This window comes from Aphelocoma coerulescens, chromosome 15, assembly GCF_041296385.1.
Source record: "Aphelocoma coerulescens isolate FSJ_1873_10779 chromosome 15, UR_Acoe_1.0, whole genome shotgun sequence".
Classification (NCBI taxonomy): domain Eukaryota; kingdom Metazoa; phylum Chordata; class Aves; order Passeriformes; family Corvidae; genus Aphelocoma; species Aphelocoma coerulescens.
In genome coordinates, this window is record NC_091029.1 from 962605 (window position 1) to 987386 (window position 24782).

Sequence of the window (24782 nt, forward strand, 5' to 3'; positions counted from 1 at the left end):
TCACCAGGAGAGCTGGGAGTTTGCAGGTGTCCCTGTGAAGGTCTGGAAGGGTGGGCAGCTTCAGTGTGGAGCCCTGGGGCCGCAGGGGCTGAGCCTGCCCTGGGAGGAGCATTGGGCTCACAGAGCATTTGTTGGGTTCAGTCCCTCCAGGAGAGGACAGGAACATTTTTGGAGGTTCTTGATGTTACTTGTGGCTGCTGATACATTTTAGCCTCAGCCTGGAAGCATTTGCTTTAAGATGCACGCTCCTTGTCACTGAGCATCAGGCAGCTGGGGGAGTTTGGGTGGTGGCTGCTTGATGAGTCAAAATTCCTCTAGTTTTGATTGCTAACAGCATCCTTCCATTCAAATCTTGTAAAAAGGTCATTGGCCAGGTCATGGCTCTGAAGGAGAATCTGCATCCCTCAAAAAATTATCTTACTGTGTGACTTCAAAACAAGAGGCCCTGCACCAGGCACTGCTTTGGAGATAAAGCCAAAGGACTGGTTTTACCAACCCCAGTTCTTCTTGGTTGGTACAGAGAATATAAAGGTCTGTTGCTGTTTCTGCAATTGTTTGTGTTGGAAGACTCGTGCTGCACAATTCACCCCTTTTTTCTTCGCTGTTCTGTGCTCAATGTTCTCAGCCAGTTTAAGTGAATCAGAAGAACTCCCCCACTTGTTGCTTTCCCACTCAGCAGAAATGTATATTTGTCCACATAAACACAGAGAAATGTCCCTGAAGCTCTTTGAAAATGTTTTGTTATTGTCTTCTCTTTCTGACTCCATCTGCAATAGGGGACAGGGTAATCCATCACTGCACTCATCTCAGGGGCTGCAGGGTTCTCTGGGGCTGCTCAGCACCAGCTTCACTCCCATGCTGCTTGTGCTGTGGTAGCTGTTTTATAATATGTTTTTCACCTGTGAAGTGGGGCAGATGGCTCTTTGTTTTCACTGCACAGAGTTGCCCAGCACTGTGCTTTGTTTTTCCTGTCTTTTCTTAAATCTGAGTGTAATTTAAAAAAATTGCTGGTTGCACAAGCTGTTAGCAGCTTTGCTGCTGTTTGGCCAGGAATGAAAGGATGTGCTGCATTGTTTGCTTTCTTACAAGCAATTTTAAAAGATTTCAGACCCTACATAATATTTTTTGCATTTATTTTGGAAACAGTAGTTTGAAGCAGTCCATGGGGCTCCCAACCACTTTGAATCAGCAGGCAGCACTATTTATCTTGGCCTTTCATTTTTGTAAGCAAACACCTTCCCGCACACCCCTGCATACAGAAATGCTTTGTCCTGCTCAGGCTGGTTGCTCGTTGGTGCCCAGTGCTCCATCCTGCAGGGGAAGGGGCTGGGGAGGGGATCTCCTCCTCCTCCTCACTGCCTCGAGCATCCTGAACAGCCCAGAGATGAAGGGAGCAGGAGGGAGGGGGCACCAGCCAGGCTGTGGGCATGGGGCAGCCACGAGGTTTGTGAAAAACCTGTTTCTGACCTTTCTGTTTCTGGCCTTTCTGTCACGTTGGGAGTCCCAAGATGACTCCTGCAGGTCCCTGGGGGGCACAGTGTGCTATTCTTAGCTTGAACATCTCTGGAGGTCTGCTTCCTGAGCTCCCTCCAATTCAGGGTCTTTCTGAAAAAAATACCTAATTCTGCTTCCCACTGAGGATGTGGCCCTCTGATGCCTTGTTTGGTGAGTAAATAGAGGTCAGAGCTGCAGACTCTGTATTTGTTTCTGCTTTAAATCGATTTGTATGCATCCTTTCCTTTTGGCTCTCCAGACACTCATGTGTTTCACATCTTGAAAAACATGTTTTTAACAAGGACTTTGTGTGTGAAAGGCAGAGGAATAATACAGTGTACATGTATGCAGATATCTGCACCTGTGTGCATGCACACAAACTTCGAGCACAACAGGCACTTTTGGCAGCCCATGAGATACATATTACAGAAAAATCCATTTTATTTAACTCCCAGTATGCACAATTCAACTTCTGAAGCCTAAGTAGGTCTTGTGCCCTTTCACTAATTAAATTTTGTTATAAATCCACCTGGGCTATGTTTTTGTAATATCTCCATTTGAATGAGAGTGGCTTAGTGTCTGTGTGGAATGGGTTTTCCTCCTGAAATGTTAATTAGATGGAGAATGTGTTATGCTTTGGAAAAGCTGCATTGCAAACCCATAGATAAACAGATTGATTTAATTTTAATCTGCTTTCATGGTGATGCATAATGATAACTGGTTTCTGTCTCACAGGGCTGAAAACCACAGACCTTAATAAGAGTTTGTGGGTATATCATACAGCTTTAAATAGCTTCTGTTGTGCTAGACTGCTCTCCATAAATTATTCTAACTCCATCAGTATCTCAGGGACTCCTGACTCTCTTCTGCTGTGGATTTTCAATCAGTGGAACTATTAGTGTAATCTGAAGAAACTTCGAGGCATCTTCTCTGAAAACAACTGACAACACTGGTTTGTGCATCAAGTATTCAACGGGGAGAACAGAACAAAAAAAAGCCTTGCAGAAGCCAGCTCTGCACATTAAATCACAGCATCCAAATCCTACCTTTTATAAGCCATGCCAAAGTTAATTATGGAATTAAACCCAGACATTCAGATGGTTGGTAGGACGTGTCTTAGTCCATGACCTATTTTTTGTGATCTGCCTTTCCTGTTGAACTGAGGAAGGTGCAATTCACTTCAGCCAGTTCTAGAACAGTTGGTTTAAACGGGCCCTTCTCAAATTCAGTTTATTCCATTGAAAGAGTTTCAATGGTAAAGGCTTGTTCCTGATGGGGAAATAATTTTTGGGTTTAATGGTCTAAATTTCTTCAGGGCTTCATGATAGGTAAAAATCCAGAAAACCTTTGTATGTTTGGTTTTCATCTGCTCACAGCAAATATGCCTCAAGTCTAACAAAACCGGGCTGAGTTGTGCCTGTTTTCTCAATGACAGGCACATTTTATTTCTGACTGATGTTCAAAGAGCCTTTTTCAGGATCAAATTCTGTCCTATATTAGCTTCAGCCATAAAAAGCAATGAAACTGCAGAGGGAAGCAGAAGAAGAGTATGGCCTTAAAGTGGATAAATTTAGCATTACCCTAATGCTGTACATAAAATTGGAAATGGAAATGCTGGAAATACGAATTCCAGCCAGCCCTCCTTGTGCTGTGGGATGGTTAATTTGGTCTAAGCTTCTCAAATGGGCATGCATTTTGGCCCAAGGATGGTTTTTCAGGGAGAGTGGGAAGACAAAGGGCTGGCTGTGCATTTGATTACCTCTGGGTTTTGTTTCCACTGGGAATCTTGGCTTCACACTTCACCCTCTGACTGTTAAGTCTGGTGAGCTCTCTAACATTCTTCATTCCCATTCCAGTGCTGTTCACGAGCTTACCAGCTTTTCTGGCTTTCATAAACCTGTGTTATCTTCAGTTTTGGTACTCCAAAATTTAAAAGAAATTCTGAAGTAAAGGTGGAAAATTTGTTTCTGTTTTCCATTGTTTTCTGGTATTTTCATTCATTTGTATACGATTCTTTGAGCACAGAGGCCTCAGGGAGGGGAGGAGGTTGTGTGCAGGCAGTGAAACATCAGGATGTAAATGTCAGACCGAAGCGTTCTGGTATCAAAACGGCCTCATTTAAGCAAGACAGAGCTCCAGAATGACCTCAGATCCTGCAGAGGGTGTCTGCATTTAATGTACTCCGAGCGTTAACAGGGATCATTCTGCACTTACTTGCCAGCAAGAGACAACTCCCAGGGAGTTCTGTGAATACATCTACAGCTTAGTCGTGCCACAATTGCTGTCTTTTAGATCCCATGGTAGCATCTGGACCCACACTACCTGATTTTCAAGCGTGACATTTAACTCTGGTCTTCAGGAGGACCCTGAGGAGGTCTGTCAGCTCCTGCTTGGTGTGTGCAGGGTGGCTGGTTTTGCCCTTCAGCCCCTCCAGGCTCAGGGCATACAGACGAGATGTTTCCAGCTCCAAGAGCAGCAATTGTTATTGGATCAAGAGGGGAGGTCACTGGAAAGAGCCTGTGTGAGGAGCAACCCGTGGCATCGTCCTCAGCAAGAAAGGGCTCTGGGCAATGAGATGTTGGGCATTTACAGGGTAGGACTGTGGGTACTTGCAGGGTTTTGTGCAGGGAGTATTTTGCTGCTGACTTACATGAGTGCTTTTTTCATGCCACGAAAAGCTGTGGTCAGGTCCATTTCTGCTCCCATTTTGCTTGTCTTTGGTTTGAAATGGGCTGGTGGGGAAAAAGCCGCTCCCCACCCCTCCTACTCCTGTCCCTGCTGCCCTAAGGAGGTGGATACTGGCAAAGAGAAGGCTGCCAGTATCCTGCACTGCTCTGGTCTCTCTCCATTGCTGGGTTAAGGTCAGGCTCTGGGCAGGAAAAAACACTAAACAGAAATAGAAGCCCCTTCCAGTTATTTCTGAAATGCTCTGGGGAGATGCAGTGACAAGGCAATTCAGAGGCCACTGCGATGTCTGGTAGGTTCCTAGGAGCTCTCAAAAATGCCCCCTCCGCACGCGATTTATCTGCCACCTTCTCGTCGCCACTGGTGACAAGATGACAACCAGTGGTAGCAGGGTGTTAACAGCCTCCCTTTTCTTGTTCTCCTTTGATGTTGCAAGTAACTCGCTTTCTCAGAAGGACCATGAAAGGTTCCCACAGATCTTTGCCCTGAGCACTTACAGTAATGAAAAACTAACTTCAATGTCACGGGTCTAAAGCATCTTTATTTAGAGCTGTTTAGGGGCTGGATTGCCTGTTTATTTGCACTGTGTGTTGGGAAGGGGGGTGTGTGATATTCGTGTGCTGTGTGCAGGACGCTGTCGGAGTGAGATGCGGAGGGGAGCCCAGCCGGGGCAGGGTGTCCGTGCTTGGGGCAGGGTGTCCGTGCTTGGGGCAGGGTGTCCAGCCTGGGCAGGGTGTCCGTGCTTGGGGCAGGGTGTCTGTGCCGGGGCAGGGTGTCCGTGCCGGGGCAGGGTGTCCGTGCTTGGGGCAGGGTGTCTGTGCCGGGGCAGGGTGTCCGTGCTTGGGGCAGGGTGTCCAGCCCGGGCAGGGTGTCTGTGCTTGGGGCAGGGTGTCCGTGCCGGGGCAGGGTGTCCAGCCTGGGCAGGGTGTCCGTGCCGGGGCAGGGTGTCCGTGCCGGGGCAGGGTGTCCAGCCTGGGCAGGGTGTCCGTGCTTGGGGCAGGGTGTCCAGCCCGGGCAGGGTGTCTGTGCTTGGGGCAGGGTGTCCGTGCCGGGGCAGGGTGTCCAGCCTGGGCAGGGTGTCCGTGCCGGGGCAGGGTGTCCAGCCTGGGCAGGGTGTCCAGCCTGGGCAGGGTGTCCGTGCCGGGGCAGGGTGTCCGTGCTTGGGGCAGGGTGTCCAGCCCGGGCAGGGTGTCCGTGCTTGGGGCAGGGTGTCTGTGCCGGGGCAGGGTGTCCAGCCCGGGCAGGTGTCCGTGCCCTGCACATCCCGGCTCCGATGTGCTGCCCGTCCCGAGGGCAGGGCTCTGTGTGTGTGCGATCTGTCCCCGTGCCTGTCCCCGCGGCTGCTCGGAGCAGACACACGCTCTGTGACACTGTGCCGTGGCACTCAGCGGCACGCGTGTGTAGCGCTGTGATTTTTCACCAGGCAGCTGTTCCACTTTATCCAACACTTAAGTAACAATTTCACAGCCATTACCAGCCCGCGGTAATGACATGGGCTGAAAGCTAAGCGCTAACTGGTTGTAAACTGCAGAGACTGGGAGATGCTAAACCAGACACTTTGATAAATGAGAGAGGACAGTGCCTGCATTTTAATTGCAGTTGCAGCCTCTTCCATCACCAGAGTAAACATAATGTTTAGTGGGTCATGGGATGGAATTGGGAATCACTATCTTTATGCACTTAGGTAATGTATTTCCTTGATTTCAGTTGTGATGTATTGATTCTGGGAGTTCCTTCTGTGTTTGTTTTTTTTTTTTTGCTTCTCCCTTCCCTTGATTTGTACCCTGTCAGCATTGACGAGTTTTCAGGGACTGTGGATTCCCAAGGGCTTTGTTTGCCATGATTGATTTGGTGCAAGGGGTGAGTCGCTCAGGAGCCTCGGTAACTGATGTGCTGCGCTGTGAGCAGTGATCCAGACGTAACTAACAGCCAGGAAGGTGTTTAGCTGGATAGGCTCCTTGTTGGAAAAGAAACAACAACCCCAAACCAGACATGACTGAAATGTTTATAGCCTTTCTTTCCTCCTCTCTGCAAAACAGACTGGCCCAAAGGGAAGTGACAGGCACAAAACACTCCAAGAGCTCCACTCGCTGCAGCCCAGCCCCGGGGTTTTGAGCAAATGTACAACCTGTTGTACTTGGGCTGTTAACTGAGAGCAAATACATGGAAAAGCTTTGCCATGCAGGTTTTTGGTGTATTGCAGTGGAGAAATCTTAGGCTGAGCTGTGGCTGAACCAAGGCTGCCTCAGGAGCATACAGCAGCTTTGCAGGAAGGTCACTGAGCTCTGGCAGCAGGCACAGTGCTTTCACCTCAGATGATTTCAGTTTTATCTGGCGACAGAAACCACACCTTCAGTTGTTATTAACCCTGCTTTAGCCAGGTCACTCTTTGGTAATTGCAAAGTGCTGCTGACACTGTGAATGGGGTGAATAAAATTCTGCAGTTGCCCAGCAGTGGAAAACACAGCACTGAGATATACTGAAGGAAAAAACATTTTCTGGGATTGAGGAATTGAAGCTTCTGTGCTAATTATAGAAGCATATTAATCTGATTCCTCAAAAGGACTTCATGACCGCTAATTCTGTAGAAAACAGCAAACTTGTGTTACTGTTTTCAGTAAAGTCAAGGGAGTGGATCTTTTCACAGATGACTAAATGAGACTTTACCTCTTCTAAGAAATCCTGATCCATAGACTGCATTTACCCCAAGGATCTGCATTTGTTTTGAAGCATTAGAAATCAGTATAGGATGGCAGTTTGTCACTGGATAAAGTGAATGTCAAGGATAAACTCAGCTTGTCCTGCTGGTTTTGTGTCCATTTTCCTGCCTTGCCTCCTCAGCCTGGCATTTAAAGGAATACAGACAGAAGACATGAGGATGGTATCAGCTACGTGTCTGTGCTCATACACTTATTTTACTATGGTTTTTAGAGCTTTTTAACTTACGAGTGAGAACTTCCTTCAATTTCCAGTGTGTATCTGTTTGCTGAGCAGTGCTGAGACCCTGCACAGCTTTTCAGTTGCAGTACAGCCATTGCAGGTGTGCCAGCTGAGCAAGGTGTAGACCCTGCTGTGGTCTAAGGCTGCTTTTCCTGGACTCCATGCCAGTTTTGTTAATAAAATGTATAAAAACATAGCTGCTGTGTAGTCAACACAATCCATTGTTACAAAGCTGAGGGGCCAAGCTGGCAGCAGGAGCATCAGGCTGTGGGAAATGAAAGCAGCTCCTTGCTCACAGCTGGGGGTGCTGGAGATCAGCTCAGCTCCATCCAGGCTGGGGCTTTTCAGTCCATCAGCTCAGCTCAGTCCCCCAAATCCCACAGTGACACCTTCAACTACAGCAGCTGTGTTAGAGCTCCAGGGGTGGGGATGAGTTTCTTAATCACAGCCAGATTAATGCACAGGGCCTGAGCCACCCAAATCTCCCTGGGGAGAGGGGATAATTTTTCTGTCACTGGTCTCACCTGATGCCCAGCAGTTTTCCTTCCTTGGGGTGGAGCAGGAAGGCAGGACCAGGTGTTGGTCACTAGGATCAGCTGAAGACGTGCTGAGAAATGTTTCCTCCAGATTGTGTGGCCTTTTCCTACCTCCCTCTCTGAGACATCAGGAATGTAGTTTAATTTCCACTCTCCTTTGACCACTGATCTCTTGTCCTGAGGGATGTCTGCTCAAGCAGCAGCAACTGCACCTGCTTAAAATTCATTTTGTGAAATTAGCATAGGAGAACTTGCACAAAAATTGGCAGCCTTCGTGTATTTATTCTTCCAGGTGTGCCAAGGAAATTGCAGCCACTGCTATTGAGTTAGTGATAAAAGAAATGAGATATAATCCTTTTTGTTCAAGACAGTTGAAGGAATCCTTTGGCTTTCATTCTGAAAACATCTGTGTGGATCTTGTCCTTCAAAGATTTCCTGAGCAATTTCATGCGGGGGCAGAGCTGACAGTGCTGGTTTCACTGCTGTTTGCATCTCTGTGTGGCAGCAGCTGTTTAGACAAAAAGCTCACATACCTTTTTGGGGTTTCTGCCCGGAATTGAGAACTTGCCATAGCACTGAATGGATTTTGTGTATGAGATTTTAAGCAAATGTAATTAAACTGTCATTTCCTGACACCTCATACACGAGGCTTGACCACAATGGATTTCTTGTAAACACGTTCAGGAACCAGAAGTTAACACCAGGGACTCCTAATTCTGTAGTTTGCCCAACATTATATTTTACATTTATACCTGTGGGGTCATTCAGTAGTGCCCTGAGGTACATGTTTACTTCGAGAGAGACAATTAAAGAAGGCAACACCTGGTAAGAGGAATTGAAACAGATATTTGAAAGTCTCTCTCTCTCTCTCTCTCTCTCTCTCCATATTAAAGTCCCTCTTCTCCACTTCTGGTTAGTAACTTCTAGTTTTTATTCTGGTGATTCTTTTAACATGCAAACCCAGAAGTATTATGCTGGCACATGAGAACTAGAAAGTACCTCTCAGTAGGAACCAGTCCAGTTTGCCATATGGCTCTTCCTGTTGTTTAACCTCACACATGGAAACAGAGCAACAGAGAAATCAGTTGCTTTAGGAAAAATAAGAATTTTTAAAACTAAGTATTTTTAAGTTCAGAGCTGACAGGACAATTAAACCCAACAGTATCAAAAGAAAATGTTGTGGACTCAGAAAGATGATGAAAATTGGAGCAAAGATAAGGAATGTCATCTTTGAGTAACCCAAAGATGGGGGAGAAAAAGAGTAGATTTTTCTTGTAATGAGGCCTAACAATGGCTTCTCGCTCCAGGTATAAGCCCCAGCACCAACCTGACTTCTTTTTCAACAAAAATGGTACTTTCTGCTCCAATACAATAACTTGTAGCCAGGAGAGAGCCTTAACATGCCCAGTGGTGCCCTCAGTGTGGGTAATGGAAGAACAGCAGTGAGGAGCCTGCTCCAGAACATACCTACCCTGCAATTTAGCCATGGCTAAAGCTGTAATTAACACTCGTTCAATCAGATTTCTATCTTGGTATTATTTCTTCAAAATATGGAAGTCTTAATTAATTCTCTCCTCTCCTTTCCTTGTCCTGCTGTTGAGCTCTTAATGAGTGGTGGCATTTTCTGTGGGGCATAATGAGAACCTGATGAAGAAATAAGGACTAGATTGAGCTGACATTTCCTATCTAATTGGTGAAATATCTTCTTGTTCTCCCAGGGCGAAGGTGAAGAAAGGTGTGAACGTTTTCAGTGTCAGAGCCAGCAGCCCCTACTTGTGGGACATCAGAGAGAGCGTGGATTACACTGGGAAATCCGCACCCGCTGTAGTCGTTTGCCAGAGGAAATCTGCTGCCTCTGAGAACAGGTAGGTCACGTCCAGCAGCCTTGCTTTTCATGACTGATGGGTGTTGGTCCTTTCCAAATATTTTGCCATGATTTTAATACATTTTCCTATAGTGCACAAGGAAATGCTTTTGGAAAAGCTGTGGCTTTGTTCTGTACCGCGTTGCTCAGTCCCCCACACAAATGCTGCTCAGTCCTAGTGCTCAAAGGAAGTAAAAACTAGCAGGAAATATTGTTGTCACAAATTATTTAAAAGAACTTGTTTCATATCTTAAAATTTGATTGTGGCTAGTTTAATTTTTTTCAAATTATTTGATGTCAGACATTATAGCAGGGGGTCATTATAGGGCTGTTTGTGGTGGGGTTTTTTTGGTTCAGTTTATTAATTTTACTTGGGCTTCTCTTGGTGGGTTGGGTCTTTTCCCTTCATTTGTTTGGGTTTTTCTTTCCTTCTTTTTGTTTTGGTCTTTCGTGACTCGTTGATGATGATATTGTTGGTGAGATTTATATGAATTTTTAATCTGCAGAAGGAAAAAGATTTTCTATTTTCCATTCCCATTCTGCAACACTGACATTCTTAAAATGCCTTCATCTAGCGGTGGATGTTCCTTTTTTAATCACAACTCTTTGGTTTAATGAATACATTTTTATATAATTTGTTGCTTTTTGTTCACTGCTTATGGAACTGCAAGTCAAGTGCACAGTTACAGGGACCTGACTGTGTTTGCTCTGTGGTTGGCATTGCTGTTAGAAAACTTCCTGTGTTACATGAGTGATTCACTTGTGAAATTTTACAAAATCTCATAGGTTTTTGGGGATTTGTTATGTGGTTTATAATATTTAAGTAAATACCCTCTGAACCTAACAATTAGGAAGTTTCATCTCTTTGCAATTTGCACGTATGGAAAAAAGGAGGAAGGGAGGAACTTCCCTTGGTAATCATGGCAGGAATCACTTTCTCCATATTACAACTCAGATTCTGCACATCCCTTTGCTGTAGTATCCTGAATTTTCTTGATTAAAGCATATATTGTTGTATACCTGAGTGAATGTTGTTGGTCAAAGAAGAAATGTGTGTGTATGCCAAGGTGGGAGCTTCCTTCTGCCGAGCACTGTCTGTCAGATTCCTTAAAACCCCCGTCCAAAGCTACTGGAAGAAAGGATGAATATTTTCATTGACTGACATGGGCATTGGATCAAAATCAAAGATCATTTCAGCGATGAGTTTTCCATCACACTTTATCTTGCTGGGCCCATGGAGTGCATTTGCCTGATTTCTCTTCCTCAGCAGGAAAATACAAAGCAGCCTCGTGGGGGAATTGAATCTTGGCAACTTAATTCTCCTTCACTATTCATCATTCAGTAGCAAGCCTTTAAAATGACCCCTAGTACACAAAAAAATAAATTATTGTGTCGTGGTTCATGCAGTGGTTGTGGATTCTGTGTACTTGCACATGCTGAGTATAAACATTGCATGATGTTTATTAAAAGAAACATGAGCTCATACACAGATTGTCCTGGAAAGGAAACCCAGTGAGGACAAGGTGTGTGTGTGACTCTCCTGGAACTTCTGGTTTGATTTGTTCTGTCAAGTTCCCAGCTGAGATTTTGTAGTTCTCTCACTTTTGAGAGCTTCTTCCTCACTCTTTGTGAACACGAGCAAAATATTTGCAATGCATTACCCAGTATATTGTTTTCCTCATTAAATTTAGTCCCATCTGTTTAGCTGTGCATTTTAAGAAGCAAGATGAAGCATTATTTGGGCAAAGAGAGTGTAGTGTGCTCTGCAGTTTTTGGGAAATAATTTTATCCTTATCTAGACGTGCTTGATGTCACCAAATAGGCACACTGGGTAACAGGTAAATATTGATGTCCCTTACCAAATTTTTTGTCTCCATAGTTCATTTAGAAATTATACAAACTCTGTGTTTGCATATTCTTTAATTTCTCCTAAAACCAGAGGTCTGATCACATGGATGCAAAGGTGGCAGTGTTAATTAACTGCACATTCAGTACCTTTGTGTTCCTGATAGTTTTACATGGATCAGAAAATAGTGTTAATAAAGCTAACTCAGTGTGACAAGTGTAATTTCACGGATTTAGGAGGCACTTGTGCAAGTGACAAACCGGAGCAGAATGCCAGAGCATTTCCTTATCGGGGTTTGAAATATATCCGTCATTTTGTTTGGAGAGGTTCTGGCACCGGGAGCTTATCGTAAAAGGATTAACATATAAATATTATCACAGCCAGCAGGGTGTTTTCAGATGAATATTAACAGCAAATATTATGATTCTGTCTGAGAATAACTAATTAAGCCCATCTGTCAAATATGATTTGAAGTTCTTGTGCCTTGCTTATTATGGGCTTGCGACAGTGTTCCAGATTAATGGTGAAGCAATTAGAAAGTTCTCCCCAATTCTTCTGATTTCATTCTCAGGCAGTAATAATTCCGTAACGCTAAATCCCGACCCAGGAGATTATTAGTTGGGTTTACTGCTTGTAGCATCTGCACAGCACTGCTGTTCCTCCCTGGGAAGCATCGATCTTCCACCCCTTTCTTGGCAAGTAGATGACCAAAGAAGCAAAGAGAAAATAGTGTGGTGGGAATTAAACACTGATCAGAAGTGTGACTTGGGAACCCTTCAAACACCGACTGAATCGGGGGATGCATCCTAATCTGTGCCATCCTTTACTTACGTCTTTCGGAAGTTGGCTGATTTTATTTTCCTTAATTCCTCGTGTGACGAGGTGACTGGAATAGGAAGGGGAGATTAAGGAGTGCTGCATTTCCGTGTTTTCTTGGGTTACTGCTGTTTCTCACTGAAATGGGGCCTCTCTGCTGTGCTAGTGATGACTGAGAAGAGGAAGAGCCAAAAGTTAAAGACCGGGATTCCTGACTCTTCTTCCCCTGTGGTTGCTGTTGCACTGGAAGCGTGCCAGGTGGGATGGGCCTGGAAAATTGCTGGGGTGGCTGAAGATGAAGATTTATTGGATGTTCCTCATCGGCAGAACACGATTGATAGCACTTCCCTCTATCCATAGATGCTCTGGAGACATTAAGCAAGATGTTCTGATGTGACACTAATGGGTGTCGTGATCCTCTTACAATATTTTATTCGTGTTTCTATTTTTGGGTATAAATGTTTGTTATTCCCACTCCATTACTGTTCTCTGTGTTTGTGGTAGGGATGAAGCCATTGATTCAATCAAATGCAAAATGATTATAGACAAAGCTTGGCTGTCTTTGAGTAGAACCTTAATGACCATTTCCTGCCTTATCTCCAAATCTGTTTCAATTATATAATGGGTAAGTTTTGCTCAGCAATTTCCTTTCCCTTTTTCTGGAAATGTCACAAGGACAGCACTTGTTTTGATACTTTTCAGTTCTGTAGCACTGAAGGAGTTGCTGGTTTGTGCTGCCTGAAAGCAGATACTGCAATCAGAGAAACTGATTTTCAGTCGGAACTACAAGTGACTAAATCGGTCTGTGAGGATGTGGACACAGTGAGAGGCAGTAACAGGATTTTCTAAGCTACATCCTTCGTTTATTCCTGCAGGTCTCATTTGTTCATGGTACTGTATTTCAGTGCTTAATTTTCTTAACACTTTTATAATTGAAGAAATTAACTTGATATTAAATAATAACAGGGGACAGGAAAATGCATGGCAACATTGCCTTTGAATTTCCTACACAGTATTTTCTTTCTATTGCATTTATGCCCTTGTCCTTAGTGCCCTGCTTCTCTCATTTTCAAATGCAGTTATTTAACATTTTGCTTTCATGTTGTAAGTGCAGTGAGCTATTGCCTCATTCTTGTACTTGTTGCCCATGCTAGTACATTTGATGGACTCTCAAGAGTGCTGTAGTCCTAAAACACTTCTGAAGCCAACAAGAGCAACAAATTTAACATAAATAACAGCCTAATGGCCACAATAATTGCACTCTGCCTCTTGCTGGTGTTCATCCAAATGCTTCAGAGAAGTTGTTTAATGTTTTAGATCACCATTAATTTTTTTTCCCTTGCTCCCATGTGCTCACGTGACTTTGTCACCTAGAAATGTGTTATTGCTTGGAAAGAAAATTTCTACTCAATTAGACAAAAAATTGCATGGTGTAGCAAAAAATTCCCGTGTATTTTGTCATATGGCATCCTGTGGGAATCACGGGAACTTCACCTTGTCATGATGAAATAAAAGCAAGAAAGAGATTGCAGAAATCAGACTTTCAGGTGGGGTATGTTCAAGAGGGATGTTTTCAGAGCTGGGCAGGCCCAGGGGGTGAAGGGCTGGGCTGGATGTTTGGGGATTTTGGTGGCAACCTAATACGTTCTTTGTTTATGTGAATTCTGAGCAAAAAAGATTTCTCCTGTTCATTTTTTAACCCTGGTTTTATTATTGAGGGAAACAGGAGGGAAGGGAGAAAGGGGACACTTTTATGTGGTTCCAGAATTGCTTCCTGAGAATAATTATTCAGCCCTAAAAAATTGTCTGTTCACTCAACATTGTTGGTGCTGATGTAATTTATTAAGGTACCTATGGTAGGGCAGATAAAATATGTTAATTTAATTTGGAATAGGAGAGTTCAACTCCATTTGTACTTCTGAGACGTGGGTAATGATCAGCTGTAAACATGTTTACCCTGGGTACTTTCAGAGTTTCATATCATGTACAGTTTGAGTTTTTCTGTTTCCTTCTTGTGTTATTTGAAAGCTCCAGGCTTCCAAGAGTTTATATGTTGTGATGATGTGAAAGTACTGAACATCTCAGAAGTCATGTTTACATTTCTCTGTTTGAAGGCAATTAGTCACAAACTTCTATTTCTCATTTTAAAGCTTAAATATGCCCTCAGAGAGAGAACCCCCTGAGATGTTGAGGCAAAATAAATTTGTGTGAACCAAGCCTCAGTGCATTATTTTACACACTGACCCACTTTTTCCAGTTTTTTAAAAAGAAAACTATTTTATTTAGCAAGAAATGCAGACTGTTTCTGGAAATCATTCTACTCAGGGCTGAAAAAATATTTATGGCTATAATCTTGCATCAAATCAAAAGGAAAGAGATGAAATAATAACCAATTATTAGATAAAGGCATTATTAGCCGACTTTTCCACCTTTTTGTTTAAGGCTCACTCATTTAAAAACAAAAATTGCAGAAAGCACTTCAAAGGCATGGAGATGGCCTTTGGCATCTTAGAGGGGGCCTCCTCCTGTCTCTCTGACACTCATATGAAGGAGACAACACAGGGAATTTCAGCTGTCATTGCAAAGATGATTCCCTTTAATCTCAGCTGAATTTTGGGTTCTCCTTAGAGAGCAAGGCTATTCCTGTTCCTTTGGTTTTGAGCAAGATGCTGCTGAAAGTGGGTAAGGTGACAATTAGCGCTGTCTTTTGAAGCAGGTAAAAGAAATAAATTCCCTCATTCAGGGATTATCCTTTTGAAATACTAATGTATCACTTCCATGGTGCCCCAAAGTCTGCAGATTTCCTAGGACTGGGATTCTTGGAGCAGAGTTGGGATCACTGTGGGAGTTGTGCTGGCTCACCACACACCCCAGGGAGAGCTGGAGCTACCAACTGTCAGCTCTCATTGCATGTGTGGGAATAAGGACATCATTTATGAGCAAATACACTAAACTGATAAAGATGTGTGCATTTCAGAGGGGTTTGCAGTAGGTCTCGTTTATCTTGGTCATTCTTACGCTTGGCTCTGCTTTTGTGACAGTCTGTTCCAGGTGGACAAGAAGCCCAGGGAATAATGACAGACAGTGGTGGCTACAGACTGGTGTCCTCAGGGCCCAGCTGGTCTCAGGCCAGTGGCCATTCCCTGGCTGTCCCCAATCTCCAGCACAGCTCTGGAGTCCTCCTCTGTACATCCAGAAATGCTGGGAGGAAATTCTGTATTCTGTGCAATGCCACAGCTGAAGACAACCTGGAAAAATGTTTCTTAATGTGAGTTGGACCCGTTCCATGTTCCCATACGCCAGCATCAGGGTAACCTCTCCCAGCTCAGCCAGCTGTGGCCTCAGGGCACAGCTTTGAACAGAAGGAATTCTGGCTGCAGGAAGTGTGCTTGTAAGGAGGGATGGATTTCATTTCCTGGCCTAGTTAATCTGAGAGCGTGTTATCCCCTTTGTATTTTCGGATTAAATCTTACTGGCTTTTATTTTACGTATAAAAATAATCATGGAAAGCAGGGATCCACGGGTACTTCATCTGTGGGGTTCCCAAATGATACGAAAATTGAACATATAACAGGTACTCAATATTCCCTTGTTCATGAGCTCAGCTAGGAATTCAAGGAAGGGTGTGCTGGCTTCATCAGCAGTTACTGTGACAGCTCAGAGGTGGAGCTGCGGATGAAGCTGAGAAGTCCTGGGGGGAATTCTGATGCTTCCTGTGCTCACATAACGAGGGACCATTTTCTAATGCTCGCTTGGGAGTAGTCAGAGTTTCATTTTTGGCGTTTCAAGAGGTTCTCAAGACACAAAGCTGCCTGTGATGTGCGGGTAATGAGGTTTGTTCTTTTTGAGTCATGCACACGGTACTGTGGATGAAATGAGGTTCTGCAGCACAATGTTCAGCATGACTTTGCTAAAAGGAGTTGTCAAGGGAGTCTTCTGAAGGTACTGTGGCTCTTCAGTTAATTGATCTGCAAACAATAAATAATGCTAGGGGCTTAATCCCCTTTCAGTGAGAGTTCTTGGCATAAAGAACTGGGAGTCAAATAATTTGACGGAAATGATCTAAGGCAAAGTAGTCTGCTGACAAAAGTCACTTGCAGAAAAGGCAGATAATTCATGGATGTGCTGGGAATTTTGTCCTCTCTCCTTGGGTGATGTGCAGGTGTTCTGTGGGTGTTTCTGTCGCCTCCCTTGTACAGCAGAGGCCCTTCTTTCTGTCTGGTGTGGGAGGAGCTAAAGGATATTTCCAATAGTCTGGATAATCTCATTCATATTTAGTGTCTGTATTTTTACCCTGGTGTTACCCAGTGTAATAAACATAATTTTAGACTTGAGAAGGAATGATTTCCCTTAGGAACCTCCAGGATTCATCATCGTTATGCTTGCTCTGTGTTTGTGGTACTTAGCACTGTAGTTCTCAAACCTTTAGTAGCCCAAAGGCTCAAAATAACAATTCCAGTGGGACAAAACCAGTTTGCTTTCTATTACAAAAGAGACAGCAAGTGAGTAATCTCCTGTCTATTAAAAATCTTATATTAAATGCAAAAGTGTGCCTTGTGAAAATATCTCTAATGATGCTGTTGATTTTTTTTCCCTTGGAGGAAATCTTGTAAGAAGTGATACTAATTACTGAGAGAGTTGGAAAGTTGAGTGGATGACTTGGAATATGAGCTGAGGCTAAAAATATGCCTGTTGCTGTTGAGACATGGGAATTCCCATGTTTTGGGTGAAAAAATCATTAAATCTGTCACATCTAAATCAACACACAACAAAGTGTGGGCCAGAAGGTTAATGGAATTGTGTAACACAGTCTGGCATCTGTGTAAATCATAGAACCAATCCTAAATAAATTCCAACTGCAAGTACAGGGCTGAAGTTCCCTGGTCATTTGCATTATTTTATGGCTACAGCTCTTATGGTATAGATACATCAATGGCACAGTTCTCTGGAATTGCTAGTGTATCTTAGATCTCTTTTTGAAGTTCCTGTTGGCTTCCGTGCCAGTAAAAGATTTGGATGTTGGGATAATAGGATTCCTGGTCTTTGTGGGTGTCACTGATTCTGACATAGACACGTCTGTGTGTAAAAACTGGGAACAGGACAGAGATCTGGGCTGTAGGATTCCATGCAGAGCTGTCTGCGTGTTCCCTGGATATTTTGGGCTCCATGAAAGGAGTGTGTAATGTGATTCATTCCTCTCCCTGAGGAGTGTCTCAGGGCACCAAGCAGTGCCTCCACTTCTACCAACACACTCCAGCTTGGCAAATGTTTTCCAGCCCAAGGTATAGTCTGGAGTATAAATCTGTAGTGTTATCTGGAGCTGATGTAATGTGCAACACACATTGCATTTGCATCTCTGTTAGAGTCTGGAGCTCTCAGTTTGAAATCCATCCTCATTGTGTAAATTATGAATCATGTGTTCTGTGTACGGTAGTGTGACACCAGATCTGAGCAGAGCAATGCACAGAAAAACTGTTACATAAGAGCTTAGACAAAAGTACATTTTAGAGTGTGTAGGAGTGGGGATCCAGGCTGTATCTATGGATAGACAGAGCCAGGCAGGGAAGAGTGGCTTGTTGGATGATTCTCTGGGAAAGCACAGGAGCCACTGCAGCGTGCGTTCCCTTTTGTTACTCGGGAACCCTGAGAGGGTCAGAAGTATAAATATGGTTTTGTATTAGGTGTACCTGGAAATCTGAGTATCTGCCAGGTCTGCTGTTGTGCCTGCGATGTGAGCCTGGCCTGGGCAGGATGTGAAGTCACAATCCTTGGGAACGTGGCCCCCTGGCACGGGGTGTACCCGCTGCTGGCTCGTATCCAGGAGCATCCAAACCAAGACCCCGTGGCTGTGGTGTCTCTGTGGCTGGAATTCACTGTCAGGGTGGGAGTTGAGGGATCACCTGCACTTATGCAAATGTGCTAATGTTATTCTTAGTTCCGGGGATTACCTGAAGCTAATATTCAAATGTGTAATTAGCCAAACGGATGGCTACTGTCTCCAGCCATTCTTGAGATAAATTTTCCCTGGCATATTGCAGGAATGCCTGCCTGCTTTTTTCTCAGCTTTAGCTGAAATACTTGAAAATACCTTCAATGTTGACAAGATACTATCTTTCCTAGAGGTCTTTGTTTACTGGAAGCTTTCTTAAATCCCAGTTTTGTGAGCTTCAGCATGGAGTCAGTGGAACAGGACAGCTCTGCAGTGCCTGCTGCTGAGAGTGAGACTGTGCTGCTTCCATCTATTCCTTACATGGCTTTTCTAAACCAACTGTGAAATCAGTCCCAAGGCAGCTGTTCCTGATACTTCTGTAACTCCTGTTTCAGCTCCACCGTAATGCACCAGCACCTCCACAGGATGGTTTGTAGCAGCAGTGGCAAGGTGTGCTCTTACCCCCTACTGAAGGCTGTTACACCAAGAACAACCTGTGTGGCACAGAGTGGTGCCACGTGGAGATAAATGGGCCACCGTAACTGTGCCACAGAGCCACACACTCCTTCAGCAAGTCCTTGGTCACAGGATGAGCAGAATCCTTGAAATTAGGACTGTCTGGTACAGGACCTTTCATGTGAGCTCGTGAAGTGCTGAGTGGAGCTTCTTCATTTTCAGTTTATTAGACTCTTCATTTAATCTCAGAGAGAAAATAATTAGCTTGAATAATTTTCAATCCAATTAATCTATTCCTGAGTGGCAAATATTGTACCTGGAAACAGATCGATTATGAAGTGTTTCCTCTGAGGTGCATTTTCCTGTTAATTGTTGAAGCAATTAATTTTCTTACAGACACATGCAGGTCTTTGTGTGAGGTAATGAAGGCAAGGAAAACACCGGCCTGGAAGAGAACCAAAGATTACTATTGAAAATTGACACAGCATTAATAAATACTGTGTGTGTACAGTGCATTATCTGTGTTGTCCCTACATTATGCACTTGTCAACATGCAGAGCTTTCAGAAGTTGCAGAAATCAGGACATGTTGGAATTAATCTTTGATGCATATTCATTAGGAGCTGTCTTACAAGAACACACGGCACTCATTCCACAGGACATGGGCACAGAGGAGTTTGGCAGACAAGCTCTGACAAGTCTGGATATGACGCGTTTCAAAATAACGTCTCCCTCCTGTCCTGAGATCCACAGTTCTGAAAAATTTGGGTAGATTTTTATAGGGAAGACAAAGTTCTGGTTTGCATTTTGGATGCAAAATCCAAAATTTATCCAAATTTGTGTCCCTTGCTAGTCTTTGAGTCCTTGCTTGGAAGCATAAGAAACTTCTTAATGTTCTTCTATTTTTTGAATGTTGATTTCCAATTCTAAATATCTTTTAATGTAAACAGACAGTGCTGTTCTCCTAAATTCTACTGCACATGGCAAAATGGCTGCAATTTAACTTGGTTTTCCCAAAAGCCAGATACACCTCTGACATGAAAATTCATATCTTTATTTTATAGCTTCATTTTTTTGCCAAGTTCTCAACTACTGAACAGAGGATGATGTGACAAATAATTTGGAATGGTCTTAATTATTTTTGTAGCTTTCAAACCCCCATGCTACATTCCCATGCTCTCACCAATATCTCTATTTTATGTGAGAGATGCATTTACACATTCAGGGCCTACCTGTTGTCTGTGCTGCAATTCTTTTTAAGTTCTGATCGAATGAATTGGGTTTGATTTTATGCACATTCAATACTGAGAATGCTGGGGAAGAGAGGGGGGTTGTGGGTGTGTTCTACATTTGTTTTCTATATTTTAGTAAGATAAACCTCTGACTAAGTCCTTAAGAGTCTCAAAGAGAATTACAATGTCTTGATGAAAAATTACTATTTGTTCAAAAATCAAGACTTTGTTCTCATAAGCGACATGAAAATAAATCTTGTTTGCAGTGGCTCTCAGCAGCAAATGATCAGGAATTTAGCTGTCTCCAGAGTTTTGGGATAAATGACAGTTTTAGAAATGCAGCCTTACGATCAAATCTCTGAGATGGTGGGGATCAGCAGTTGTTTTGTAAAAGCTGTATTTTTGCTCTTTACTTTAGGTTTCTGGTTTTGGCACTCTCATCATTCTTATGTAATTCTCTGGGAAAATATCTCTTGTTCAGTGGTTTAAGGGATTAATCTTGTTTATGAAAAGAAGTGCTGCTTCTGCTTCTTGAATAAACCACAAACAAAGATTTTACTCTTCAGTTATAATCATGACTTGTAAATACACCCAGAAGTCCTAATGAACTGCTAATGATAATCCAGGTGCTTCCATCAGAAGCACAAACTGCAGAGTTTAATTGTATGGAAATGCACAATTATCAGACAGGTGAAAACAACCCTTAGGTAGGAGAATTACTGTCAAGCACAGCCCTGTGTCTGTAGATCTGCTGGCCAGCTGGGGTGAAGATGATGCTCTCATCCCCCTTTCATCTGAGAGACAGAATATTTAATTTTCCATAACAAAAAAAAATGCAAGAAATGGAAGTTTTTAACGTGAAAAAGGAAGAATTGTGCCAGGGGCAAAGTAGAGAAGGCAAATATTTAGATGAAGTCTCCAAGGAAAAGCAGGATGTATATTTATGAAGATCCTTACAATGCAAACACAGGAAGGAGTAAATGACAGCGCTTCATTTGTACCCCCCAACCTTGTTCTAACGTTTCAATAAATGCACTCATTAGGTGGGTCTGTAAATGCTGCTGGCAGTGGGTGGTAGAGCTGAAGGGTCCCTGTGGCTGTTAACGCTGTGTTTGCTGCTTGCCCAGGGTGCTGGTCTGGGGCAGTGGGGCTGTGCAGGGTTTGCCTCTCCCTCGCTCAGGTTCCCCTTCAGCTGGGCTCAGTTCCTGGGATGGGGCAGGGCTGTCTGGCTGTGTCCCAGCTTTGTGGGGTCAGGTTTGGGTGATGTGTGCCAGGCACGGCCCGGGAGGAAGGGAATTAGGGAATTCTGCTCCCCATGGCACAGCAGGGAGTTGGTGATGCTGGGGTGGGTGGCCAGGCCAGTGTCACCAGGGCCAGGGCCAGCTGGGCTCCTGGCCATCTGTGGGCTCTGCTCCTCCCCTGAAGCCACAAAGGCTGGCAGGACCTGCCTGCTGCCTCTCTGAAATCAGGTCCCAGCTCCAGTGTGGCCCCAGGGAGGGGTAGCCCGGGCTGTTTTAAACTGGCACCTCCCAAGGAACAAGCAGTATCAGCATTGTTGTTTAAACATCTGGCTGTGGGGCGACATTCCTAAATACCATTTTTCATGGCAAGCTCGAAGTCCCTCAGGGGCTATGGTTTTTCAGAGCATAAATCTGTATTTAGATCCATCAGAAAAGGAGCATTTTTGGTCTGTGCCTGTGCAAAAGTCTCCTGTTCTAAAATTAGAAAGTCAATTTGTCTGTTAAGGCAGGGGAAGAAGCAGCTCTACATGCCCTCTGAAATTAGCAATGAAACAAGCTGAATTGAATCATCTATAGCTTTACACCTTCAGGGCAGTGGCTGCAACCAAGACAGACAATATTTCTCCAGGCTGTCACAGTTATTCTACAAGAAAAGGAGGGGGAGCAGAGAGTTGCTTTAGTCTGATCTCTAAATGAAATAACCAGCTGAACTTTTAAAATCATCCAGAAGATTAAAGGACACTTCAAACAGTCTGGTGTGTCAATTTATTCTGCTGAATATCTCTTCCTTAATTGTCACAAAACTAAGACATTAAAGTTAACAGAGTCATGTGCTCTGTTAAAAGGTGCTGTTACTTTAGAGGAAGGTGTTACTGGAGAAGAGAAATGCAGAGGCAAGTCTTTCATGTAGTAGAGACCTAGGGAAAAAAAAAAGAAATAAAGCAACGATTTTAATGCATTTGATTTTCTATGGATAGTACTTGGAAAGGATTTAACATTATTGTGGGTATGCAAGGATCTGTATCTCTTTGTCATAGTGAGGTGAGTGTCACTGCAGAGGGTGCTCTGAGAGGTGTTAAGCAGATGGGAAGGCACTGACCATAAGCAGCTTGAATCCCCACAGTCTTCTACAGAACCTTGAGCTTAGAGACGTGAGGATTTGGGAAACTCCAGAATCTTTCAAGGATAAAATGGGATGTAGTTGTAAAGAAGTGCACACAGCTTTTGCTGCTTCCCCCCCGCCTGCCCCTCCCCAAAGGCCTGGGTCCAAATATGAAAGAAATTAGTGCAGCAGCATATCAGGCCTTAAGAATGATTTCCATGACTAATAATTCAAATTAAGTTACATACATGTATGCATTATTAGGTGATTGCAATTTAAATGTAGTCTAGATTAAATTCACCTGAAATTTGTGTCGTGTGAGCCACATCTCAAAGAATGTGCATAAAGATGTCAAGTCAATTTCTCAAGCTTTTTTCTCCTAAAATATGAGATTTTTTTTCCCTCTAGCTACGTTAGGTCTTAATTTACATATTGTTTCTGCGTTCTGTGGATATTACTTTCTTTTTTGTTTATACATCAACAATATTCATGCTTTCTATTTTTAACATTATAATATTCCTCCTATTTTAGAGAGGTGTCAACAGGCAAGTGGATATATTCAAGTGCTGTAGTGTGTTGTGCAGATCTCTCACTAATAATAGGTGTAGGATGTTTTATTTCAAAGGAAAGAACTTATGCTTATTTCTGTCATAAATACAGCCAGCAGTACTACACATGTGCTAACTCAAGAACGCATTTGTCATTTTTAATGAAGGAAATAAAGCGAGTAACTGTAGGTAGGTCAATTTTTCATTAATTTTGTTGGTTTTTTTCTTCGGAGAAAAAAGGAGATTTTAGCCAGGTTTTGTGAGAAAATGAGTCTCATGCTGCCTGTGCATGTGTGCCTTGGATTTGACAGCAGCACAGCTGACTCAGAGATGGTTATTTCTTAAATGTGTCATGAAAATACACAGAGTAGAGGAAAAACATAATAGAGAGTCTCCAGGCAGCTGAATTCTTATCAATAGGCAATTATGGAAAAATCTTAAATAAGAGCTTGTAGGTTCTTGGACACAAGAGCCAATCAAGCCTGAGACAGAGTTCTGTAGGAAAGTGCCTTTTTCTTGCTCCATCCTCATGGAGCTGCTGCTTTTCTGTGCTTAAGTAATTGCCAGAAAAGCTTGGCTCTGTAGTGCAAACCTGGCTTTGGTGCGTAATTATCAACACGTGGAACTGGGAAAAAGCTGAAAGCCGTGTTCTGGAAGCCAGGAGTGGAAGTTCCCTTTCACTGGAATGCAGAGAGGCATTTCCGGGGCCTTTCTCCCCTGCTCAGTGCCAGTGCAGGTGTGTTGGGAGGGCTGTGTCCCCCCTGGAGGAGAACACGACTGCTGTGGTCTGATGCTGCCAGTCCCAAGGGCTGGACCTACCTGTGCTGAACCAGGAGCTGCAGCTGCACGCTGCACTGAGTAACATCTGACTGCTCTGTGCAGCTGCCCATCGTATCCTCTCTTCTCCTCTCCATGAACTAGATTATTTATCAGTGGATGGCTCCTTGTAGCACACTCAGCACTGGGAAGGCATGCCTTGCCACCTGTACTTGACTCCCAAATCTAAAGCAGCAGCTCTCTCAAGAGGGAAGTGTCTTAGCAGGGAAAATGGAAGTCGAAATCTTCAAGGTTAAAAAGTTCTGTCTAACCTTTCATACTATTGCTCAGAAGAATTATTTTTTAAAGTTAGTAAACCACGTGCATTCACCTCATACGGCTATTTCCCTCCCCAAACAAATTGCTTTTATTGTCAAAACTACAAATTTGGGCATTGTGATCAATACCATTGTTTTATGAGCTGTCAGGAAAGGGACTTGAAGATGCAGCTTTGCTTGATTGTGTAGAAATAAAGATTGATCAGCCCTGTTGCTGCTTCTGTACAGATCCTGGGCTGATTCACATAGAGTGTACAAAGCACAGCACCATCCCCTCATTCCTCTTCAAAATCACATAGTCGATAGCTTTTCCTCCGTGCTTCTCTGCAAGCACTTGAAGGTACAACCCCAATTAATATCTTGAGAAGGGCAGAGAGGAGGAGCATGTTTTGGTGTTGGAGGGTCTTTCCCTCATAGGAAAATGGGATTTAAATTCCAAACTTTCCCCGGTTCATTTCACAAAAGGTACTGAGCCAAGACTGTTTGCCAAGACTCTTTCATGTTTTCTGTTATTGTTTTTTAAATGGAGGCAGGGAAGAGAAGAGTGCAGGAAGAGAACGAGGGGCTGCTGGCCTCAGCAGCTGCTGAATCTGGAGGGGCACTGAGGGACTGCAGTGTCACGCACTGCTCCAAAGGGAAATGAAATCTTCTGTATACTGGTGTCAGAGTTTGCTGAATATAATTATTTCCAGTGGAAAAAAGGGGTATTGGCTGAGGTATTTTCATTGTCTATATTCATTTACCAAAACAAGTATTGCTGTATTTATAGCACAGGTGACTTAACAGACTTGTGCACGGTGCAGGTTGTGCAGTGTCCTCGAGCTGCACCTTAGTTAGACCCTAAGTAAGTCAGGAATTGCATTCCTCAGCTGCAGATTTGTAAGCAGGTACAAGGCTTTTCCTATCCATGTCTGCCCTCAGCTGAATTACAGCGGTGCCTTGTTGAGAGGGGAGCACCTTCCTTCCCTTCCTGCTTCTGCTTTGTCTGGTGGGGAGCTGG

At 43.7% G+C, this 24782-nt stretch overlaps 1 protein-coding gene across 4 annotated transcripts in view; it reads left to right on the forward strand.

Moving 5' to 3' along the window:
- TMEM132D (transmembrane protein 132D) overlaps window positions 1-24782 on the forward strand; it is a 173677-nt gene that overhangs the window by 39479 nt on the left and 109416 nt on the right. For all 4 annotated transcript variants that reach the window (XR_011155441.1, XR_011155442.1, XR_011155443.1 and 1 more), the window contains exon 3: window positions 9374-9520. Coding sequence is in view for 1 of the 4 variants with exons in the window: in XM_069030853.1 (XP_068886954.1) it covers window positions 9374-9520 (147 nt within the window). In the remaining 3 variants the exon portion in view is untranslated. The remainder of the gene's footprint in view (window positions 1-9373; window positions 9521-24782) is intronic.